The following is a 21767-nucleotide window of genomic DNA, read 5'->3' as shown; positions in this document are numbered from 1 at the left end:
TATAGAGGGAAAAATTGAATCGGTGTCGGTTAGAGTTGGAACAATTTTTCCCTCGAAATTATTCAAATCAACTTTACAGGGAGTCATACCTGAAATCTTGATTTGCATGATTAATTTATGTGCTGCATCAAGCCTTTAGTCTTTTCCAGCCTATTATGAAAGAATGGAAATGTAGAAATGTACGGTAGGCAAACTGTCAACGTTCTATAGAAATATTTCAAGCAGTCATTGGTTCGACGGCCATTATTATGTACATTTTTCACTATTTCTACATGTTTTTAAGAATAGAATAAAAATGTAGAGTTGTAGCCAAATTGTCAACATTCTACAGAAATATTTCAAGCAGTCACTGATTCAGCAGCCATTGTTATGCATATTTTTCACCATTTCTACATGTTTTTAAAAGTAGAATGGAAATGTAGAATTGTAGTCAAAATGTTAATGTTTTATAAAATATTTCAAGTAGTCATTGGTTTGATAGCCATTATTATGTACATTTTCCACCATTTCTACATGTTTTCAAAAATAATTTTACAATTTCCTCCTAAATGGTAGGTGATGGGAGTTCCGTGATCATTTGTTTTCAGCGCACAAAAACTGACATAAAATGCATGATACCAGCAATGTAGCAAAAACCTTGTTAATCAGAGTCATCAGTACAATCTTGCTTACATATTCTACTTGTGTCATGATACATACCTAACTGAATTTCAGCCTTTGACGTTTTCCTTCTAGGCAATGTTGCAGACTTTAATGTAATTTCAACTTTGGCAGACTTTTTCTTGGCTGGACTTGCATCCTGGCTTGAGTCACCTATCATACTTAAAGATTCTGATTCCTGAAAATAAATTCAATGTGTCTAAAATAATGTAACTTAAGCACAATTTTCTTTCATTTAAACTTTCAGTCCAAACAATAAACAATAATTTTCGATTTATATACATATACTTGGATGTAAAGTGAGAATCCTTCTCTTTCCCCACTTATATCATTCATACAAGAATCACAAAATGAACTGAATATAAGACGAGTTTCCTCCCCATAATTTTTGTATTAGAAAAATGGGATGTTATCTTAAATTCACGTAATAAGAAAAATACACAAGTTGGGTCAATCATTTACGTTACACAGAACACTAAATTCTGTAATGCAATAGGAGTAGTCATTTCTCCTGCAGGTCACTTGTTCACAATGGCACCGAATTGCATACTATATGAAAAAAAAAAAAAAAAGAAGAAGAAGAAGAAGAAGAACTGTTCCAAATGTTTACTGTACTTCAGCCTCAATCCCATAAAGCAATTTAGTTGGTTCGTGTACATAATTTTTTATAAATACAATATTCAGACTTTAGGTGTTACAGCGGTATAAATTTCATTGCATCAAGAGGATCTATCTATTTTGTTGAAGTAAGTAAACTTGAAATTTTTATATGTTCTATAACCATAGTTAATAATGGATTAATTGTCTGCGAATTCATCAATAAAAATACCTTAAAAAATTGTATCTTACAAAAGCCATTGGAAAACTAGAAGTCGTCTAAAATTTGGGTAAATATGATACAGTTGAACCTTCATATAACAAAAATTGTTATAACGATAAACTCTGTTGCAATGATAAATCTGATTGGTCCCTGCGTATTTCCCATATTTTTAATGTGTTTTATCCATCTTTACAACAATGCTCAAATTTTGAAGAAACCCAGTTGTAACAATAATTCCCCCCCCCCCCCCATGTTCACTCTCGCACTTTCCACTTTTGGTACCACCCTCTTGAAGATGTTTTTCTGTTATTTCGTCTACCCTTTTTCATACTCTTGCCATCCGATCATGGAGTCTGTGCAAGAGGTGTGTTACAATAGAACTCTACCTGCATCAGGAGCACGTTACCCTTAATAGGGCTTGTCTTTACGGTTCCTGCCACTATCTTCCTGACCGTCTGGTGTCTTTTACATTCGAATGTTACTTGTTAATAATAACAGATTTAACACAAAAACAAATCAGTTTGGAGATTAAATTAGCTACATTTAGTGATTTAGAAAGGAGATTGAAACAGACTGAAGAGACTAGAAAGTATGAGTTTGATAAGTCATCACTGGCAACATTCATAAAGAACCACAAGGAAATAGAGGACAGTGTTGCAAGTGATAAAATTAATCCTAAAACCAAACATTTAAAAACTGCAGCAGCAGAAGACGACATTGCTACCTTGAAGTGGTTTAATGTCTAATATACCACCGGACTATTTGATTGTGCTCAAAGCAGTAAGAAACACATTTGTTGCTGGAAACCTTAAAACCAAAAGACAAAATACAATTAGGCCTACTGATTTCTTTAAAAAATATGCCTGAATATTAAATGAATTTGTATGTCAGACAGGGTAATCAAATGGTGAGTAAATGTTATTTCTTAGTATGTAATATTGTTTTACACTTACTTCTATTATATTCTCTTTCAGAACATAAATATGAATGAAATTTCATAATTCCTCAATACCACAATAACCCTGATACAACAACACAAGTTTCCTAGTTTCTAGAAAATTGTATCAGAGTTTGATTGAATATATCTATACATCAGTGTACATAAATTTTTATTAATATTTTAAATGCAAAACAGAAGCTAGACATAATATAGCCTATGTATATTCCAACCAAGAGATGAAACATAACCTCTGAAGTTAACAAGACAATGATAGTAATACTAATAAAGTGCATAACCTAGACTTCAACAAATGAAGTCCATTTATACTTCTACAAAAGACATACTGGTAACTGTTCAGTATGCAGAGTTGCATGGAGGAGCAAAGATATAAATAAACCTTCCTATGATTTTATAATCATGGTACTAAAATTAAATGATTGGTTATCATAATCCAATCTCTCTATTCTCAGCAAAGAAGAGAAAAGAAGAAAGGCTTGTTAGGCTTTATAGACGTTGATGAATTTATGGTTAAAAATATATATAACTGTTTCTAACCAAGATAAAACTATAACCTATCATTTTGTAACTAGTCACTCTACCAAGTAAGATATCTTGGTTCTTCACTGAAGACCACAAACATTGTTCTAATTACATCAGAAACAAATAACTGAAACCATGCATTACACATTTATGACATGAACAAAACTCACTTTCTTTTCGAAGGCGCCATCTCCGTTTTTATTAGTTTCTTCCAGATCTCTCAATGTTGAACTCTCATTGCGTTTAACAGAAGTTTCATCAAATGGGAATTTAGTACTATGCGGGGTGGAAATTTGAACAGTTGCTTGTCTCACATCATTTGGAGCAACTTGCACTTGGATTGTCTTTTTACTAGCAGTTGCATCATTGGGAGACATTGGGGGAGACTTTGGAGAAGAAGAATTTGAGCTTCCAGCACTTTTCGTTTTGGTTTTCTCTGAAAGATTAGGAACTGGAGGTTTTGCAGAAGTAATTTTCTTGACAGCATGTGGATCTGCTTCCCTTCGCGTTTCCTCTGCAATTGCATTGCTAATTATGTCCACAGCATCTTTTAATTTTTTAATTCTGGCTTTCTCTTGGTGTGACACTTTCTCTGTCACTTGTAAAGCTGGGATTAATTTCAAGTCTGAGTCTTCTTCTTTGTTTGTTTTCACAGTTTTATCAGAGTGAATGTTTTCAACCTCCTTGTTTAGTGCTGTACTCTGATCAGTATCAGATATAGGTGACAACTCAGTTGATATTTTCTCCTCTTTCTTGTTATCTTCAGACTGCTTTGGAAGGCTAGAACTAGACTCTGTGATCGAATTCGTAACATCAGAACTTAGTTCTACATTGCTTTTTATTGTTTTAGGCACATCTGCTGTTTCGTTATCAGTGGTAGAGGATTTTGATGGAACAGATTTCGTACTGGGCTCCACAGATTTTTTTGATATAGAACTCTTGACAGGTGATGGAAGAGGAACTGATGTGAGTGAAGATCTCCTTTCAAATGCTTGTTTATAGTCACTAACTTTAACTCCAGGTATGAAAACCTTTTTAGGTTTTTCTGCTGTTGGAGACTTGGGTTCAGAGCCACTTAGAAAAATATTGAATTTGTCAGCGTTTTCAAATATTTTTGAACGTCTCCTCTCAACAGGCTTAGTAGGGGAGGGTAAATCTTCTACACCAGATGACTTGTCCGAACTAGAGCCCAATTTTCCGAGGCTTAAATCACCATGACTCTTTTTCGCTTTAACACTAGTTGTTTTGGGTTGATCCACTGTTTTATTTTCACTATCATCTTTGGAAGCAGACACCGAATTTTTCGAAATTTCTGAGTCAGAAGTTTTATTTGCTGTAACTGCTAATGTTTCTGATTTTGACACAAGTTCCTTAGAATCTTGACTAGGACTCTCTTCTACATTAGATGCGATATTAGCTGAATTTAAACTAGTTTCTATATCTCCCACTGGTTTTTGTGAAGTTTCTACGTGAGCATCTCCTGCTTTAGAACTATTCACCACTTTCTTTTTCTTTTTCACTTTAGGTTTTATAGTCTCAACTTGAGTTTCTTCTGTTTCCTCCTTCAACATATTTGTTTCACTTTGCGGTATCTGGGGTTTAGTAGATGTTTCTTCTGCAGTCTCAGTTTTGGTCCCTTCTTCCTCAGTACATATGGTTTTCAGTTCTGATTCCGTATCTTTGCTCCGAGTTTCAATAGCACTGTCCACTGAAGATGGTTTTGATTTCTTTGTGGAGCCTTTCATAGATTTCCTCGTACTTTTCTCACGTGTCACTGTGGCCTTCTCTGGAGCTTTCTGCACGACCACATCAGTCTTCAAATTCTCATTTGTATCTGAAAACACAAAAAAAAGCATTGTTTTAATTGCTAATTATAGAATCAAATGTAATTCGTAGATGTTGCTATGTACGAGAAATATATGAAAAGCAATCAATGTTCTGTAACATATGCCACTACACATCCACAATTTTAAGACACGAACTTGCTACAAAATGGCTGAAGCATGGATCAGAATGCACAAGAAATAGAGATGTTTTCTTCTTTTCCAGTCTCTGATCAGGTCAAAAACCCTGATAGAACCGATATTTAAGTCTTGCAATGAATTTTGGTGAAGTCCGGAGGGCCCAATTAGTCAAATCCACTCTCCTCACCTCCACGCTGGGGCCCCCTAGGATCTTTTAAGACGCAAACGAGAGAGTGGTATGCAGAAAGCAACGGGAAACTACCGCATTTATCCTTCCCAAGAAAAAGAGAAGAATGGAGCGTGTGAAATGGACAGACAGAATAAGAAACGAAGCTGAGTTGGAAAAAGTGGGTGAAGAAAGAATTATGCTTAAACTGATCAAAAAGAGAGAAAGGAATTGGTTAGGTCATTGGCTGAGAAGAAACTGCATACTGAAGGATGCACTGGAAGGAGTGGTGAACGGGATAAAAGTTCGGGGGAGAAGAAGATATCAGATAGATGACATTAAGATATATGGATCATATGCAGAGACTAAAAGGAAGGCAGAAATTAGGAAAGACTGAAGAATGCTGGGTTTCCAGTGAAAGATCTGCTCTTGAGTAGAACACTGATGTATGTATATGTATATATACAGGAACTATGTTTTCATTTACTTGTCATTTCATACGTGATTCAGAACATTTAAAGCACCATGTACTGCAAGATAAAAACTACTTCAAAGCTCATAAAATAGTTTTTTTATTTTTTGCAGACTTCTCACAACTGAGAGACAGCAGTGTTGTTTGGATAAGTACATAACACAAAAGTGAAGTCACCATTTTTGGTATCAAATGTCACCCATTATCGGGTAAATAGGACACACACATGCACACGAGCGCGCGCGCGCGCGCACACACACACACACACACACACACACACACACACACACACACACACACACACACAGGCTTGCAAACGCACGCACGTGCACGCACACGCACATGCATGCAGAACAATCCAATTTCCCAGTCAGGTCTACAGTCTATCTGCCATTAAGTTTTGTGACCATACATTGTTACATTATATTGTTATGTTCCAGTAATGATTTCGGATAATCCAAAAAATTTCTAAACCAAACAGGTTACTATCCCAATTAACTGGGATTAGTGTGATTCTATTGTAGTGTTTATTGGGAGACCAGAAGAAAAATAGCATTAAGCAAAGATCTTCAGCACCATTGGAAAAAACAACAACCTTTCCGTAGAGGAAAATAATGTAAAATACCTAGAAAAATTACTTGAAATCAGAAAGTAATACTTTTATTTTCAATTTATTTTCTTAAATAAAGAAAGATTTTAAATAGTAGTGTATATGACACTTAACTGGTATTTAACAAAATCTTTGTTCTAAAATTCATAAAACCATTGCACAAAATTCAAAATGATGCTTTCATAAACCTCAACTTCAACAAAATTAATATTTTTCTAATTCCCAACAACGTATTACTGTATGAAGACCTTTATAACCTATTCTAACAAATTTTTTCTTAAATTTATATAATTTCATATTATAAGATCATGTGAGATAAGATGTTAAATAATTTAAAACCTAGCTACAGCTGCCATCATCAATCTCGTCATCATCATCATCATCATCATTATGGACCTTATGGTCAAATATGTAACTTTTGTGAGCGTCCTAAATTAACACTACACATTCACAAGTAGCAAGGGTACAAACATCCAATTCCTGTAGATGGAAGATAAATCTCTATTCTTCTGTAGGGAATCAAACTCAAGTCTATTGGATTTTTAGCCAGATATGCGAACATCTGAACCACAACGGAGGACTTTTTGGTAACAGCAAGTAACCTAAGTTTATGTATAAAAAAGTTTCTGAACAAAGCTAGGAGAAAAAATTAATTTAGGTTTCTACGGCCCAGTTGTATAAAAGTCACTAACTAAAGGTTATTTTTAACTGAACATTAGGAGTTTCATTGTCAAAACAAAATTAATGGTTCACTGAACTTGTAAACATTTATATGGTTAAGTACTCTTTGTCCCTTGTGCAGCTCACGAATAGTGAGAAGATTTCTAAATTAATAGTAACTCGAGGTTAGTTTCTACATATGTTGTATAAAATTAGCTTATGAACGTGTAAACTAGGTATAGTACTAAGTAGCCTACTGATATATGCAGTAAAATATGAGGCAAAATAAGAATGAAATTTGTATGTAAAACCAGTTGATTTTCAACTATTTCGCCAATGAGAGAGAAAACAATCATAATCACCTGCTGAATATGCGACTCAATACAAGTAAGGAGGACCATTAACATTGGATTCAGAGCATGATTTAGTTTTGTTTGTGGCTGTAACTGAAAACGTAATCCTTGTTCAAATTCTTCCACTACAAATTTTGGTAACCGAAGTCTAATTTAAAATTGTATGTTATTGAGTTCAATGAACAGATTTCCTCGCCTGTGGAAAACACGAGCACATTGAAATTCAATATCATTATCAGATGCGATATCAGAATGATCATAAATGTAGAAATTAATATATTAATTTGTAATTTAACTTAAGCTAGAAAAAAATACTCAAAATGTGTATAATCTCATTTCACCACAATTAGAACTTAAAAATTAATAAAAGTCTGTCTAAATACAATGAACATAAACATTTTATTTATAAGAAGAAACATTTCTATTTTCTTTCAGAAATATTTTCTGTAAACTTCAGTTAATATGATTAGAGAAGAATCGTCAGTTCATATTTAACTTAAGTTAAAACGAAATAACCTGAAGTTGGTATTTATACAACCAAAAATCCACAGTTAAATATAATTGAAAATTAATTTGATGTTTTAATCTGATAATCGCTTATGTGTATGACTGGATCTTATTCATTTATAACGAAATGTTAAAGGAAGAACGAAATATGCTTACTAGGGTCATTATGCTTCTTTTTTCCCAATTTATATCACAGAAAAAGATAACAGTAGAACTGAACTAGATATCAGTACTACAATTATAGTCTGAATGAAACTTCCATAATGACAGTTCCAGGCAGGCCCAGAGAAACATGTTGTCACTAAGTGTGAGTTTGTCACATGAACTATGGGTGTAGATTGTGAGACACGAAGTGATACTCGACACTCTTGATCACAGTTGCTGACAGCTATATCAGATTTGTGAGCAATAACTTCTTAAACAGTATGAGGAAAATTTCGCGATTAATTTCTTCATGCAGTTCCCAGTCATAAAAAATCTAGAAATATGCAGAACTTTGGGACAAAGCCTACATGAATAATAACTTCTCCTTTCTTTCCAACTGGCATTAGAAAGCTCCAGTCTTTCTTGCTTTACCTCAGTGTTATTCAGTCTTTTTTGCTAGTGTACCCCCAAACTGCATTGCAATTATATAAGAATTAACAAAAAACTATGAGTGATGTATTAAAAATAAATTATTATTATTATTATTATTATTATTATTATTATTATTATTATTATTATACAGTAGTTACTGATGCAATAATAATTAGTATTTATTTATTTAGCCTGGCAGAGATAAGGCCATCAGGTAAAATGATATTCAAGGAAAAACAAGAGTTGATATTGCAAAAGAAACTATAATATAATGCAATAATTATCAAGAAGTATAATAAAATAAATATGTCAGCATTTTTACATACATAATCAATGGGATTAGTATTCCTTGAGACAACCCCACATACCCTTGGGGGGTACATATACCACAGACTGAATACCACTGGTCTACCTAAAGATGAAGCTTGTCAACTACAGGGACTTGTTCCGCGTGTTATATCTAAGTAGGTGAACATTGACTTTCTACTAAACCGACGGAGCAATGTATATGGAGAATACAGGGGAAAAAACAATCAAAGTCATAATTCTCTTAAGGGTTATGTCATCATCTAATTCAGTATATTACTAAAAAGTTATGTGTTTTTTTATTAAAACTGGTAAAGGAGAATTATCACCACGGATATAGTCATCCCTTCCTACTTTTTCATTAGAAACAGCAATAAATTTTGTAGTACCTTGAATTAGATGATAACATCACCCTTAAGAGAATTGTGAACTTTGATTGTTTTTCCCCTGTACTCTTCATATGCACATGCACAACCTCATTATTTTAAAGCTTAGAAGGGTCAAGAGGAAAAATATGAAACAGAATGAACAATATTTTTCCATATCCATACCTTCTATTCAACTGATGAACTGTTTATACTTATAAATTAAATTATTCTACTTAATGAGTATTAATAATAATTATGTAACATATATTTATATAATTTTTTTACCTGTTCCACATCTCAAAAGCTACAATGGTGATGTAAGATATTTTATAAAACATAATAAATGGAATTAAAAATCAAATTGGAAGGTTTCTGAACTAAAAGTAAGTGGAGGCAAACTTATTTTTACCTAAAGCTGTAGGTAGACCATTCTTCACAGCATCAGAGCTATCTGCAGGCAATTCACTGGTCTTGGAGATCTCTGAACTAGCTGGTTCTGACATGCCAGAGTCCACATCAATATCCATCTTTTCCTCTGGAGGCAGGGCAATTTCCTTTGGTTCTTCCTGTCTGCTCTGACTATTTGACCTTGATGCAGATCCCCTCCGTTCACGACTCCTTCCTGCAGAAGTTTCTTTTCTCTTTGCTCCACCTTGTGCTGCATCCTCTGTAGATATTCCTGTCATAAAAAAGACTGAGATAGAATACAAGTTACAAAAATCAAAATTTTCAGAGAGTTCGCAGAAGTGTAGACAAAATTCGAAACAAAAGTAATAGAAATTAACTCATAATTTTTAATTTAACAGAAACATTTAAAATTCTACATACAGACAATAAAAAACTTCGCCATTCCAAAATCGGTTTTCATATACTGTATAAAGCAATATAGAAACCAAAAATAAAATGGATAGAATCTCAATATAATCTCAAGAGAGGTCGAATATGCAAAGATCTAAACTATGGACTGAAAGAGAAAGGCTAGCAGAGAAGTAGAAAGAAAAGAACCAGTAGAATAAAAGAAGGTAGAGGAAGAAAGAAGTCTCCAATCAGTCTATATAGCAATGGTTTTAAGTGTTAATTTATGTGTCCTCCAACCCAGGAGAGCTTGGCAAGGTTAACCACTACTATTTGTTCTACTATAATGACTAAACATTGGAGGTTATCCTTTGTCATACTGGTATCACAGTTATTGCAAATAGTGCTGTGAGATGAATCTTTAATGTTAATATTGTAGAGATGTATTTCTAAATAATCGTGTTGTGTATGTATTCTGAGCACAGCCTGTGCTTTCTTTTTTTTTTTCCTTTTCTATACGGTATTTCCAAATGTTCTTTATATTCTTCCAGGAATTATTCCATAGTTTTCTTTTCTGATTAATCTTTTATTTCGACATTTGTAAAAATATTGAACTTACTACAGATTAACTTATGAAAAAAAAAAAAAAAAAAAAAAAAATTATATTTTTGCAATGTGTTCTACAACACTGCTTCTTAGTAGAGAACAAAACTGTATTATATGTCTTTTTTACTTCCCAACTTTAAAGGATTTAAAATTATTTTAGTTATTGTTTCATAAATATTAATAATAGTTATTTTAGGTATTTATTCTTGTCCTTTGGTTATTCTCGTGAATATTTATTATAGTTTTTGTATTGATTTCCATGCAAGATTTCATATTACTTTATAATTTATACTGTTACAAAGATTAACATTCATTTGCTTTCATAATTAAACCAGGACGAATAGAAGAAATAGTGTACGCACTCTGTGAGTTTACACGGATCCGCCGCAACGCGGCGCTGTTACTGCTAAGAGCCAGAGTCCGTGGATATGCACGGACTCTGCTAGGAATTCACAGTACTTGTTGCACTGAAAGTAGTCCTTTTTAAAAGCAATTCTTCCATTTAACCCGGCTATTCGTAACTTAAGAAATACCTTTATAGTCTCTTATTCATAATTAATAGTCTTCCATCAGGTATTACTATCTTGACTTTTCGTAACAGAAAATACAATGGGATCTGAAACGTTGTGAAAGCGATTATACGTTCAGTATTTAAATAATCTTTTTGTAACAAGTTGCGACTGCAGGGACAGAAAAACCTACGAAATGCTAATAAATAAAGAGTTGAATTATATTTGACGTGCCCATAAATGAATTAAATTACTCACCATGATTAGTTGCCAGCTACCGTTGAGAGTTTGCGAGATGACTTGACGGATTTACGAGCTTGTAAAAATCTTCGGATTTACTTTGTCCTGAAGAAGAATCGGCACTTTAAATAGTGGTACACTAATATCGGAATAATATCGATGATGTGTTCTCTGCAACAACCTGCTCCCGAAGACTGGATCGAAAGAGAGTCAAGATAGATCTCATCCCACATTGCACTTGCTGAGCTAATCTTTTCTTTAATTTTCAATTGTGTTTGAATTAGTACGTTATACACAGCTTGGGAGGGATGGTTTAAAAAACTGACATTCCTACCTGATCGGTAGTCTTTGATTTGGGTGAGAGCTGCACAATGAGACCTATTACATTCCTGTCGAAGGGCACAGAGGGAACATGCAATAAACTTAGAGGAATGATTTACTACATAACCGGCCACATAATACACTAAACATGTCAATCAACGCAGCAGGAGTGGTATTCACCAACTCGGGCACAGCACTTTTCCAGTATTGACCATGTATTTTTTCATGAATAACATTTTTTTTTCCTTTTATACAGGTTTCTACAGACTTCCTAACTGTCTTGTTGAGTAATTCCACATTTCGCGCTAATGTTCGCATTTGGTTCACAAACGATGTGAGTAGTTCATCATCACTTTTCGTTTCAGAGTTTCCAGCAATGTTAAGAAGGATCTGCTTCGTAGTAAATGCATATGGAGGAAATCTATCGTCGAAGGATGGTCATCTGAACTGAGTGAAGACAAAATTCCGAAGTGATGTTACAAGGGGTCTTGGGCGAGTTTCCCTGTTAGGATATATTTGTATCCTTTGCTCCAGAGCCATTCGCTCATTTCTAAGGTACTCTGCAAGGTTACTACTAAACACTGTTGTAGCAGACGCAAATGTGTTGGTTGTAGTTGTGAGACACTGAAGAAAATCAGTAAGGAATTAGTGATCAGAAGAGTCTTTATAAAGAACCCTAGCAGAAATGTGTGAATTTAATGCGGCAGCAACAGTTTAAATGCCTTGTAAATTCTTCAGTGCCCTCACTGCCTTCGAAACCCGATGACCCTAATTCTCGATAAAATTTGAGGCCTTTGGCGACACTGTTGCTAAAGAGTTGGAACGCGAGTCTGGTGGCATCCATTCTCTTAAAGGACGAGAGATATAAATGAGCTGTTGTCAAACTTGGGACAAACCCTACACATTCGCATATGCAGGTAAGTCTTCCTTAAAAAGTCTCCTATAAAAACTAAAACTGATATTTTTCTCCTTACAAGAGAGTTCGATTTTATCATGCAAATAATTCGTTATGCATTTCAGCATGTGCACAAAATCTGAGAATGCCCGTATCTTTCTTTTTGTCGTCGAACGGATTAGGAATATAGTATTATGCTGGAAATTTTTCCCATTGATTTCTAAGTCTTCCAGGCCTTTCTATTTGTTTGACTGCCATCACAAGTGAAACCGACTACTCTCGTCCCAACTGCTTCTAATTGTAGTATAACTTGTATAAGAATTTTAGCGAGAATGTCACCTGGAGTAGTGTTTCTGCTAGCGTAAATAGCAATCGGTTGAATCCAATCTTGCATAAATACTAATGCATGATTTGCTAATTGTTTCTTTTGGACATCAGATGTGAGATCTCCGAAATCAACAAATACGTCCACTTTAAGGGAATATTATTAAATTGAATTTCTTCTCTGAATTTGACCTCATCGAATATTACCACTCCGCAACATTTATTTTCATATATTTCATCATTTCGGTAAATTAGGGAAAATGGTTGTAATTTTCAACACACTCGCGGTATTGCTGCCTTATGATTTTTTATATTAAAACAGTCTGATCGGTTATTTACCGAAAGCTGCCTATCTTTCCGCGGAATCGTTCTGGCCCACTTTCCAAACTCATCTTTCTCTTTGGGAGATGAAAAGAAATGTCTTGTTACACTATTTCTACTGTATTCCGATCTACAACCCGGAACAAAACAGTACAGAATTTTTGTAATTATTTTGTACACCACCACACAATATTCTTTTGTCACTGGTTAATTCAAAGCACAACAAATTGAAGACATCTACATAACTCTCAACAACAAAAGCATATTAACAACCTCTAGCAACTTTCATCATTAAACGCGCGAGAAATATATTTTCGAGGTATCTGACTTCAGACAACAGATGGATCCAAGCGATTGAAGCGCCACTAGTTGTCAGGTCCGCCACCGACAATGGGAAAGCATAGAAGTGCGTACACTATTTCTTCTATTCGTCCTGATTAAACTGATATAATGGTGTGTAACAATATGAAAAAAAAAAAAAAAACCTTCTTCCAGTTTCCTCTTGGGTGAATCCTTTGCTTCCCCACCAATGCTTCCCCTCTGCTTCTCTCTTTCAAATTCTCGTCTTCGTCGCTCAGCTGATGGCTGGTCCAATTCCATTAAACTTCCAACTGAATGGCACCGAGCTGGGCCTAATTGCTCTGAGACAACAGGCCTGGAATCACCTCCACTCTGTAAATATTTATACAGTTCGTCTTTATAACAATCTATATTTGTATTTATCCTGAATAGCTGATGAAATATGAATACATTTGTCTCCTCAACTGCTAAAATAGGACAACTTCTTTTAGATATAACTTTTTACATTACACATTAACAGCATAAGGACAAGTACACTTTATATATTATAATACATCATTTACAAAAAATCACCAGTTCTACAATTTCGAATTTACACAATGGTATAATCAGATGCCATGCCTTAACACAGATGTTTCCAAAGGTGATGCTGCATGACAATTCTTCCATTTCTGTATATTTTTTAATTTGCTGTTATGTGGTTGGGAGTTTGTGAAATATACTATATACTTGCAATTTTTTAAATTATGTCTTTCTTTTTTTTTTTAGGTGTGGTAACGAATTTTGTGGAAAAAAGTGCTAAAGAGGATAGTTCAAATTCTGGTCCTTCATCTCAAAGAACCCCGACCAAGAGAAAAGAAGCGAGGCAAAACTGCAATATTGATTTCCACTATTTGTTAGAACATGTTAGAAACTATTTGCAAAGTGTGAATGAAAAGGAAAGAGTATTATCACAAAACATTAACAAATTAACTGTTGATGTGATTGGTATAGGAATCCACGCTGTAAACAAAATGTCCTCAATTAATAATCCCAATAGCTATAACACCCCAACAAAAAAACAAATTAATAGAATCAAGTTGCCTTTTGATAGAACTGATGGTTTTTCTTGTGATCTCTTACACAGAACAGCTTACGAGTGCTACCAAAATGACGTATTATCCAGTGCAGCAACTCTGATCGAAACCATGCGAGCAAAGATAGTAGAAATCGGAAAATGACTTCCCAAAATCTTAAAAAAGCGATCAGTAGGTGAAATTTATGTTGAGTGATACATGCAGTGGAATGTCTCCACAACTGTGAAAAAACTATATAAAACATGTAAAGACCATCGAGAATAATTATAGTAAGATTCGATCTGTCGTTTTACTTGGTTATTTAACGACGCTGTATCAATTACTCAGTTATTTAGCGTCGATGGGATTAGTGACAGCAAGATGATATTTGGCGAAATGAGGCCGAGGATTCGCCATAGATTACCTCACATTCGCCTTACTATCGGGGAAAACCTCGAAAAAAAAAAAAACCCAACCAGGTAATCAATCCATGTGAGAATCGAAGCCACATCTGGAAGCAACTCCAAATCGGCAGGAAAGCACCTCAGCCGATTGAGTTACGCTGGTGGCTTCAACCTGTTTTTGATACTGGGATCACAACATGTATGATCGATTCAACTCATTTTTGCAATAAACATGTATAAAACAACAAATGCTGTACTATAGTAATTATTATAACTACTAATATAAGATACATACATAGTGTTCGGAAAAAGACGAGGCAACTCTATAAACAGTCAATCCTTGACTCGTGTTCACTGGAAAACAGACAGGTTTCTAGGAAAGGCAACAGGACGAAGTGAGTATGTTAAGGTATGTCTCCGACATGCTTCTGAGCCATATTTCAAGAATGACAAGCATAGACTTTGAAAATTAGCTCGTAACCACAAGAACGACAAGCACAGACTATGAAAACTGGCTCGTAACCACAAGTTCCGAGTTTTACTATCTGGACATTCATGCTTTCGTTTCAAAGTAGTTGCAAGAGAGGTGGATTCTGTACAAAAATTACATTTTGTCTTTTGATACTATCTTTGAAAAATATTGGAGTGCAAGAGGTCAAATGACTTTATTGTCAAACGCCTGGCATTAGAAAACAACAACATTTTGTCTTTACAAGAATATATCAATTCACTGTGTAAATAGTAAAATTGTTGAGTAAAATATCACTTTGTTAAAAATATGGTACAATACTTTTGAAATAACTCTTGAATGAACAAAATAATCAGTAATTTGTCACATTTCAAGACTTCAGATATGGCAGAACTCTGCTAGTGTGGCAGTATGAAGAATTCCATTTCTGAGAACGAATGTACCTGAGAGGTAGAATTAATTATCACTGATAATAGGATGACAGGCAAAGATGTAGACTAGCAGAGTTGTATTTTTGATGTGGACAATAAATTATCAGTAATTTTGGTGTGTGGATAAGCTTCGGGGCTTCTACCGCGTTGTCTTGGTGTTGGTGGCTGACGTTTCGACCGCTGTGTTGTGGTCATCTTCAGAGCAGTTGTTGGATAAGGAAATAGTCTGCGAGCTCGTATATATATATATATATATATAGTAATCTCGATGGGGGGGGGGGGGAGTACTTTCGGTGATAGGTCGTAGGTTCTCCAAGACAACGCAGTAGAAGCCCCAAAGCTTATCCACACACCATATACACCAGCCGCGGAAGCCTACGCGAACACTCATCAGTAAATTTTGCCTGGAACCCTCCCACACAGTAACGTTGTTCTTTCACATGACATAAATGTACAATATGAATCTCCCTGCTTTACTTTCCTTTCAAAGGAAGCAGAGACGATAATTTTCATTATACTTAAAAATCGCAACCTTTAAGAGGGCCGAGACGTAGATGGGAGAATAATAATAAAATGGATTTGAGGGAAGTGGGATATGATGTTACAGACTGGATTAATCTTGCTCAGGAAAGGGATCGATGGCGGGCTTATGTGAGGGCGGTGATGAACCCCCAGATTCTTTAAAGGCCATTCGTAAGTAAGCATACTTAAAAATCCATTACTCTTAGCAACATTTCAACTGGTGAACCTCAGATCTAATGGTAAGAATGATAACCAATCTGTCACTTGTACAATACAAAGTAATAAGTTAATAATGGATTTCAGATTATTCTTAAGTTAAATGTATTTCTTCCATAATAGTGTCCACACCTGTGGAGTCTGACCACGAAACCAGGTGGCCCGGGTTCGATTCCCGGTCGGGCCAAGTTACCGGGTTGAGGTTTTTTCCAGGGTTTTCCCTCAACCCAATATGAGCAAATGATGGGTAATTTTCGGTGCTGGACCCCGGACTCATTTCACCTTCATCTCATTCAGACGTTAAATAACCTAATAATAATAATAATAATAATAATAATAATAATAATAATAATAATAATGATGATGATGATGATGATGATGATGATGATAATAATAATAATAATAATAATAATAATAATAATAATAATAATAATCCATAATCGTGCACTTGATTGAGATAATTAAATCTAAAAGTAAATGAAGGTGATGACTTCAGAGACAGTCCTGTCAGGTGCTTCAATAAAATAATAACAAAAGAGAGGAAATTAACACGTTACCTGCTCATCTGTTAGCAGCATTTTGTCACTGCCAACTGCAGGAGGAGGAGGAGCCAAAGAAAGCAGGAGATCTAGTCGAACTGGAGTCTGAGCTGCCAATTCTTCTGCTATATCCAAGCATGATTCTGTGTGACCTTCATTGACCCACCAATGGGAACAAATCTTCTCTATATCTGCACGACGAACTGGAGCAACTGTCAACATCTCACGGATTAGCGGTGAAGCAGCTGTGGAAAGGAAAGCAGAACCGTAATGTGAGAAGGAATATGGGTCAAAATAAGCACTTCATTACAATAAGAGAATAAGAACTATAATAAATTTCAATTGAGAACATTAAGTAACTAACATCTACATCCCTCTCCAATTAACTCAATGTTAAAACATGGACTTATCATTCTACGAACCTTGGGTTTGATCCCTGAAATTGAACAGAATGATATTTGTAGTGGACGAAATCAGAGGATGAAGGTTTTTTATCCGGGTTCTTTCACTTCTGTCACCTTTATAAGTTTAATCCTAATCCCATCAATATTCTCCATTTTGTATTAGCTTTCTCCTAATTTCCATCACTTCATTCCAGTGCCAAGATCAATAAAGCATGGAGCTCTACTTTCATGCATCCCAAGTGTCTTCATGGATTTATAGGGCATACTTTAACCTTTTCCTTAATTTCATACCACTTAAATTCATTAAAAGAATATACTACAGGACAGCATAAGGCGCTTGGGTATTATCAGATGGAGATGGCCAACTGGTCACATCATTTTCTCCACATGTAACATTCACAACCATGTAGTGGTGCCAAATAGAGACAACCCTCTAGTATGTACGTACAAGGTGGAAGTGAAATAATCCCTCAGATTGAAAGGGACGATAGGGTACACGTAAATGAATAGAAAATCCATATTACATTTTGTGATTAAATGCATTGTTAGTTAGAAAATTGAAATGGAAGTTTCAGCAGTCTGGCAACATTGCCGCCTCTTCTTGAAATAAGATGTAAGAGATCAATGAACTCAGGTCTGTCTGCCTTAGTGAACTATCTCCCATCTCCCTTTCTGGCTACAATGTTGCAAGCTCGTCATATCAGTCAGTGACTTCAAATTAGTGGTTTTTAATTAAATTTACATGAAAACCATCCATGATATTGAAATATTCCAGAGGGATAAATAATTCTTTATTAAATTTTCTATTGATATGGACAAAAATCACTCTCTTACTCGTAATAGTTACCGATCTGAGAAAATTATGGACTTTACATCAATATGGTATTAAGCTTTTTGTTTCATACAACATGAGCTATTCGTTCTGAAAATCTGCAGGGTTATTTCACTTCCACCCTGTATATGAAAAATGTGATCCCAAAAAGCATTAAGTCCATTTTTCTGAAAGGACTGGGCTAGTTTTTTATCCACTGGTCTACAGACTGAGCAAGTTTTCAAGTGACATGCATAATAACACAAACTTTTAAACCAGGATTGGCGCTGTTTTGGAAGAAAATAAATTAAAAATATGACAGAGGTCTCAAACATAATCATACAAGGTATGTATAAATCATAAAACTGGCCAAATGGACTGAGCGAGTTTTGGGATCACACTCGTCATATAGATCTGGTAACCATTTGGGAACTGCCTGAGCCCATCTCTTGGTAGCAATATTTTATTTAGTCTTGAAATTTCCATGCAGGGGAGTTTGTATGCATATTGATAATGGATCAATCAATGGTCACAGTGCATAATGACTTATGTCTATTCTGTTCATAGATAAAATGAAAAGAGACAACATTTAGAATGGCTTAAATTTTTTCGTGAGTAGTCAAAATGAGCCTTTAAATCTACATAACTTATAAAATTGGCCTCCTTCAGTCTCTTTTATACCATAGCTTCGATGGCCTGTTGTGTCCCATTTTTTTTTTCTTTCTTTTTTCGTGCTTTAACCATCAGTTTAAAATGAGATGTTGGCCCACAGAAACATGTCTGCAAGGTAGAGTGTTCGATAAGACAAAGAACAACTTGTCTGTAAGTTTGTCTGAGTTAAGATTGTTTTATATGCAGAAGTGTATGACATAGGTACCTCTGCTTTTATTTCAAGAATGACTGGGTCAAGAGGTGAGCACAAGGACCAAGGACAACTGGTACAATAAGTTACTTTTAACTGTACTAACTTTTTCCTTACACTGTTACGCATTTTGGACATCTTTAACCCTTAGGAGCCGTGCATCCATTATAGTGGCCAGCTAGTATTATGGTCATGAAGTGATATAATATGTTACAAATTGTATGTTATATATAAAATACGTTAATATTCTTTAATTTTATATAACATTAAGGACATAGCACTTGATTAAAACAATAAAAAATTTGTTTGTAATCTTTTTTCTTAAAAAAGAAGCAAAATCATTTCAATTGCAGTCAACTGAAAGCTCGTCAGCTTCCATGCATACCATTACACTGGTTATTTTATATGGACTCTCCCCATCCTTTACCACAGGCTCAATTGACTGCAGTGGCCAGGATACGCACCTGCGATCTTAGGCATAATATGCTGGCTGGACATATCTTGTGCACCTTAAACCGCTCAGCTAACGAACCTAACACGAATTTACCCGATTATGCAGGTATACGAACCCTGGTTAAGATTAGACATTTGCGTGCAATAGTGGTATAAGTCTTCCGGCTTCTAAGGGCTAAAAGCCATTGTTCTTTATCATGATACTATAGTAAATTCATCCCTTCATTCATTTGTTGCGGAAGAAGTTGATCACGTAGGCCATATTTCTAAGATCTCTTCAGATTATGCCCTTGTGCCACATGTCTTACCACCTCTATTTCTACTATGATACGATAAATAATAATAATAATAATAATAATAATAATAATAATAATAATCTACATGTTAGATCACGTAGTTTGTTGCAATGTTAGTCTGTTGTTTCTTGGTCATCATAAATATCTTTTAATTTAAATGGTGTGCATCAAATGTCAGTATTTCTTGTTCTCCAGCATGTTGCCAGTAATTTGGATTCAGTTCCATTAAATTATTTAAAAATTTCAATGTGTGGACAGTTTTTGTAAATACTCCCACCAAAACAGTTAATTCTCTTCATAATGTGTGGCCTACACATCTAGTTTTCCTTTGGCACAAACGAAATTAAAATATACGGTAACATTTGAATTATTATTCACTACATAATTATCAGAATATTAATAGCATGGTAAGTACAACTACCTCATTGTCAAAATATTTCATTTCCATATACATTCCACATTAAGGAGTATGGCAGCAATAAACATACCAAATCTGCTGAAATTTAATTTCACAAACTGCATATTTTGATGTTATCACTATCATCAGGCTTTTCTAGACTTTTAAGAATAAATTATAAATAAACAATTTTTTCTTGTTTTATATTATGATTAGTTATTCTGAAAGAGTGAATTGAGAATAAAATTATGTTTAAAGCAACTGTACATAAAGAGAAATATTATATCCAACACATTCATCTCCTACACAGTGAAATAGTACAGAGAAACAATAAACAAATCTGATAAATAACTTACGTGATGGTTTCTTTGGCTCGAAGTAATCACCTTGTGAAATCTGCTTCACAAGTCGTTTGAAATTTGAGCCATCAAATGGCATTGCTCCATAGACAAGTGTGTATAATAGCACACCAAGGGACCTAAAAAATTATTATCTTTTGAGTAATTACTTAGAAAACAATAATGTAGCTAGATCAACTAGGTTTAAAGACATTCAATGCATTAGATTTTAATATTTTATCTTCAAAATACAGAATTCTATAACATTGTAAATAAGAATTAATTAAATCATTCCTACCAGCAATCAACTTCAGGTCCATGATAGGGTGTTCCTTTCACTATCTCTGGTGAGGCATACAATGGACTACCACAAAATGTGTTCAGTAGCCTTTGCTCGTCGAATACATTTGATAATCCAAAATCTGCGATCTGTTCACATATTTACAATAAATAATTACATGGAACTCAAGTTATTAGTTGTGTTATTTATTACATACTAACTTCAAGTTTTAAACGTTGTCAAAGATAATTACTGTATTTTAACATTATTATTAACATTTCATTTATATCTTAAGGAATTCAAAACATTCAGTGAAAATAAATGTTTTCTACTTTTACTTTCGTTTAAGAGGTGAGACAGCTAAGTTGATAAAGTATCTAACTTCAGAATGAAAGAATACTGGTTCAGTCTGCAGGAAGGAGGAGAGGAAGGAATTTTTTTTTCATTGATGTAACAATGATCCGAAATAGACTTTTGGGTTATCACCATTAAATCGAGAAAAATTCGTTCCGGCACCGGGAATCGAACCCGGGACCTCTCAGCTCTGCGCGCTGAGGGCTCTTTCCAACTGAGCTATGCCGGGACACGATCCAAGGTGCCGGTCGAACTCCTCTCATTGTACGTTTTATGGCCTACTACCTGCATTTAAACCTATATAAGTCATGTATGCAGGAGCGCATATTTAAATGACTTTATGGCCATATTCAACAACAGTTTGTGATAACTGTAAACATTTGATTTCTGGTGCCGAAACGAATTTTTCTCGATGTAATGGTGATAATACACATTGACTGCTTCATAGCAGTCATGTTAATATTCAATGAGGATGGCGAGACCTCATATAATGAATATGTGGTGTAGACTTTTGGATATTCCACCATATCCTGAAACTTAACATTTCCAATGTTTTGGAACTACATACAGGTTTCATCATCAGGATAAATGGGTATGACCAAAGGCAAAGCTTGTTTTGCTGGGCTCGTTATGTCTGACTACTCCAAACAACGATTCCAACAGAATAGGTGACCCTTTTCGTC

At 34.7% G+C, this 21767-nt stretch overlaps 1 protein-coding gene across 2 annotated transcripts in view; it reads right to left on the bottom strand.

Moving 5' to 3' along the window:
* The window catches only part of Nuak (Nuak family kinase 1), a 103872-nt gene that overhangs the window by 47165 nt on the left and 34940 nt on the right, over positions 1-21767 (bottom strand). For both annotated transcript variants that reach the window (XM_069847199.1, XM_069847198.1), the window contains exons 7-13: positions 20749-20879; positions 20469-20590; positions 16908-17134; positions 13439-13625; positions 9352-9621; positions 3131-4794; positions 700-838 (exon numbers count right to left, since the gene is read on the bottom strand). In XM_069847199.1, the coding sequence (XP_069703300.1) occupies positions 700-838; positions 3131-4794; positions 9352-9621; positions 13439-13625; positions 16908-17134; positions 20469-20590; positions 20749-20879 (2740 nt within the window). The remainder of the gene's footprint in view (positions 1-699; positions 839-3130; positions 4795-9351; positions 9622-13438; positions 13626-16907; positions 17135-20468; positions 20591-20748; positions 20880-21767) is intronic.

The sequence above is a fragment of the Periplaneta americana genome, chromosome 15, assembly GCF_040183065.1.
Source record: "Periplaneta americana isolate PAMFEO1 chromosome 15, P.americana_PAMFEO1_priV1, whole genome shotgun sequence".
Lineage (NCBI taxonomy): Eukaryota > Metazoa > Arthropoda > Insecta > Blattodea > Blattidae > Periplaneta > Periplaneta americana.
Note: the sequence above shows the minus strand (reverse complement) of the source record. Positions and strands in the feature narration are given on the sequence as shown.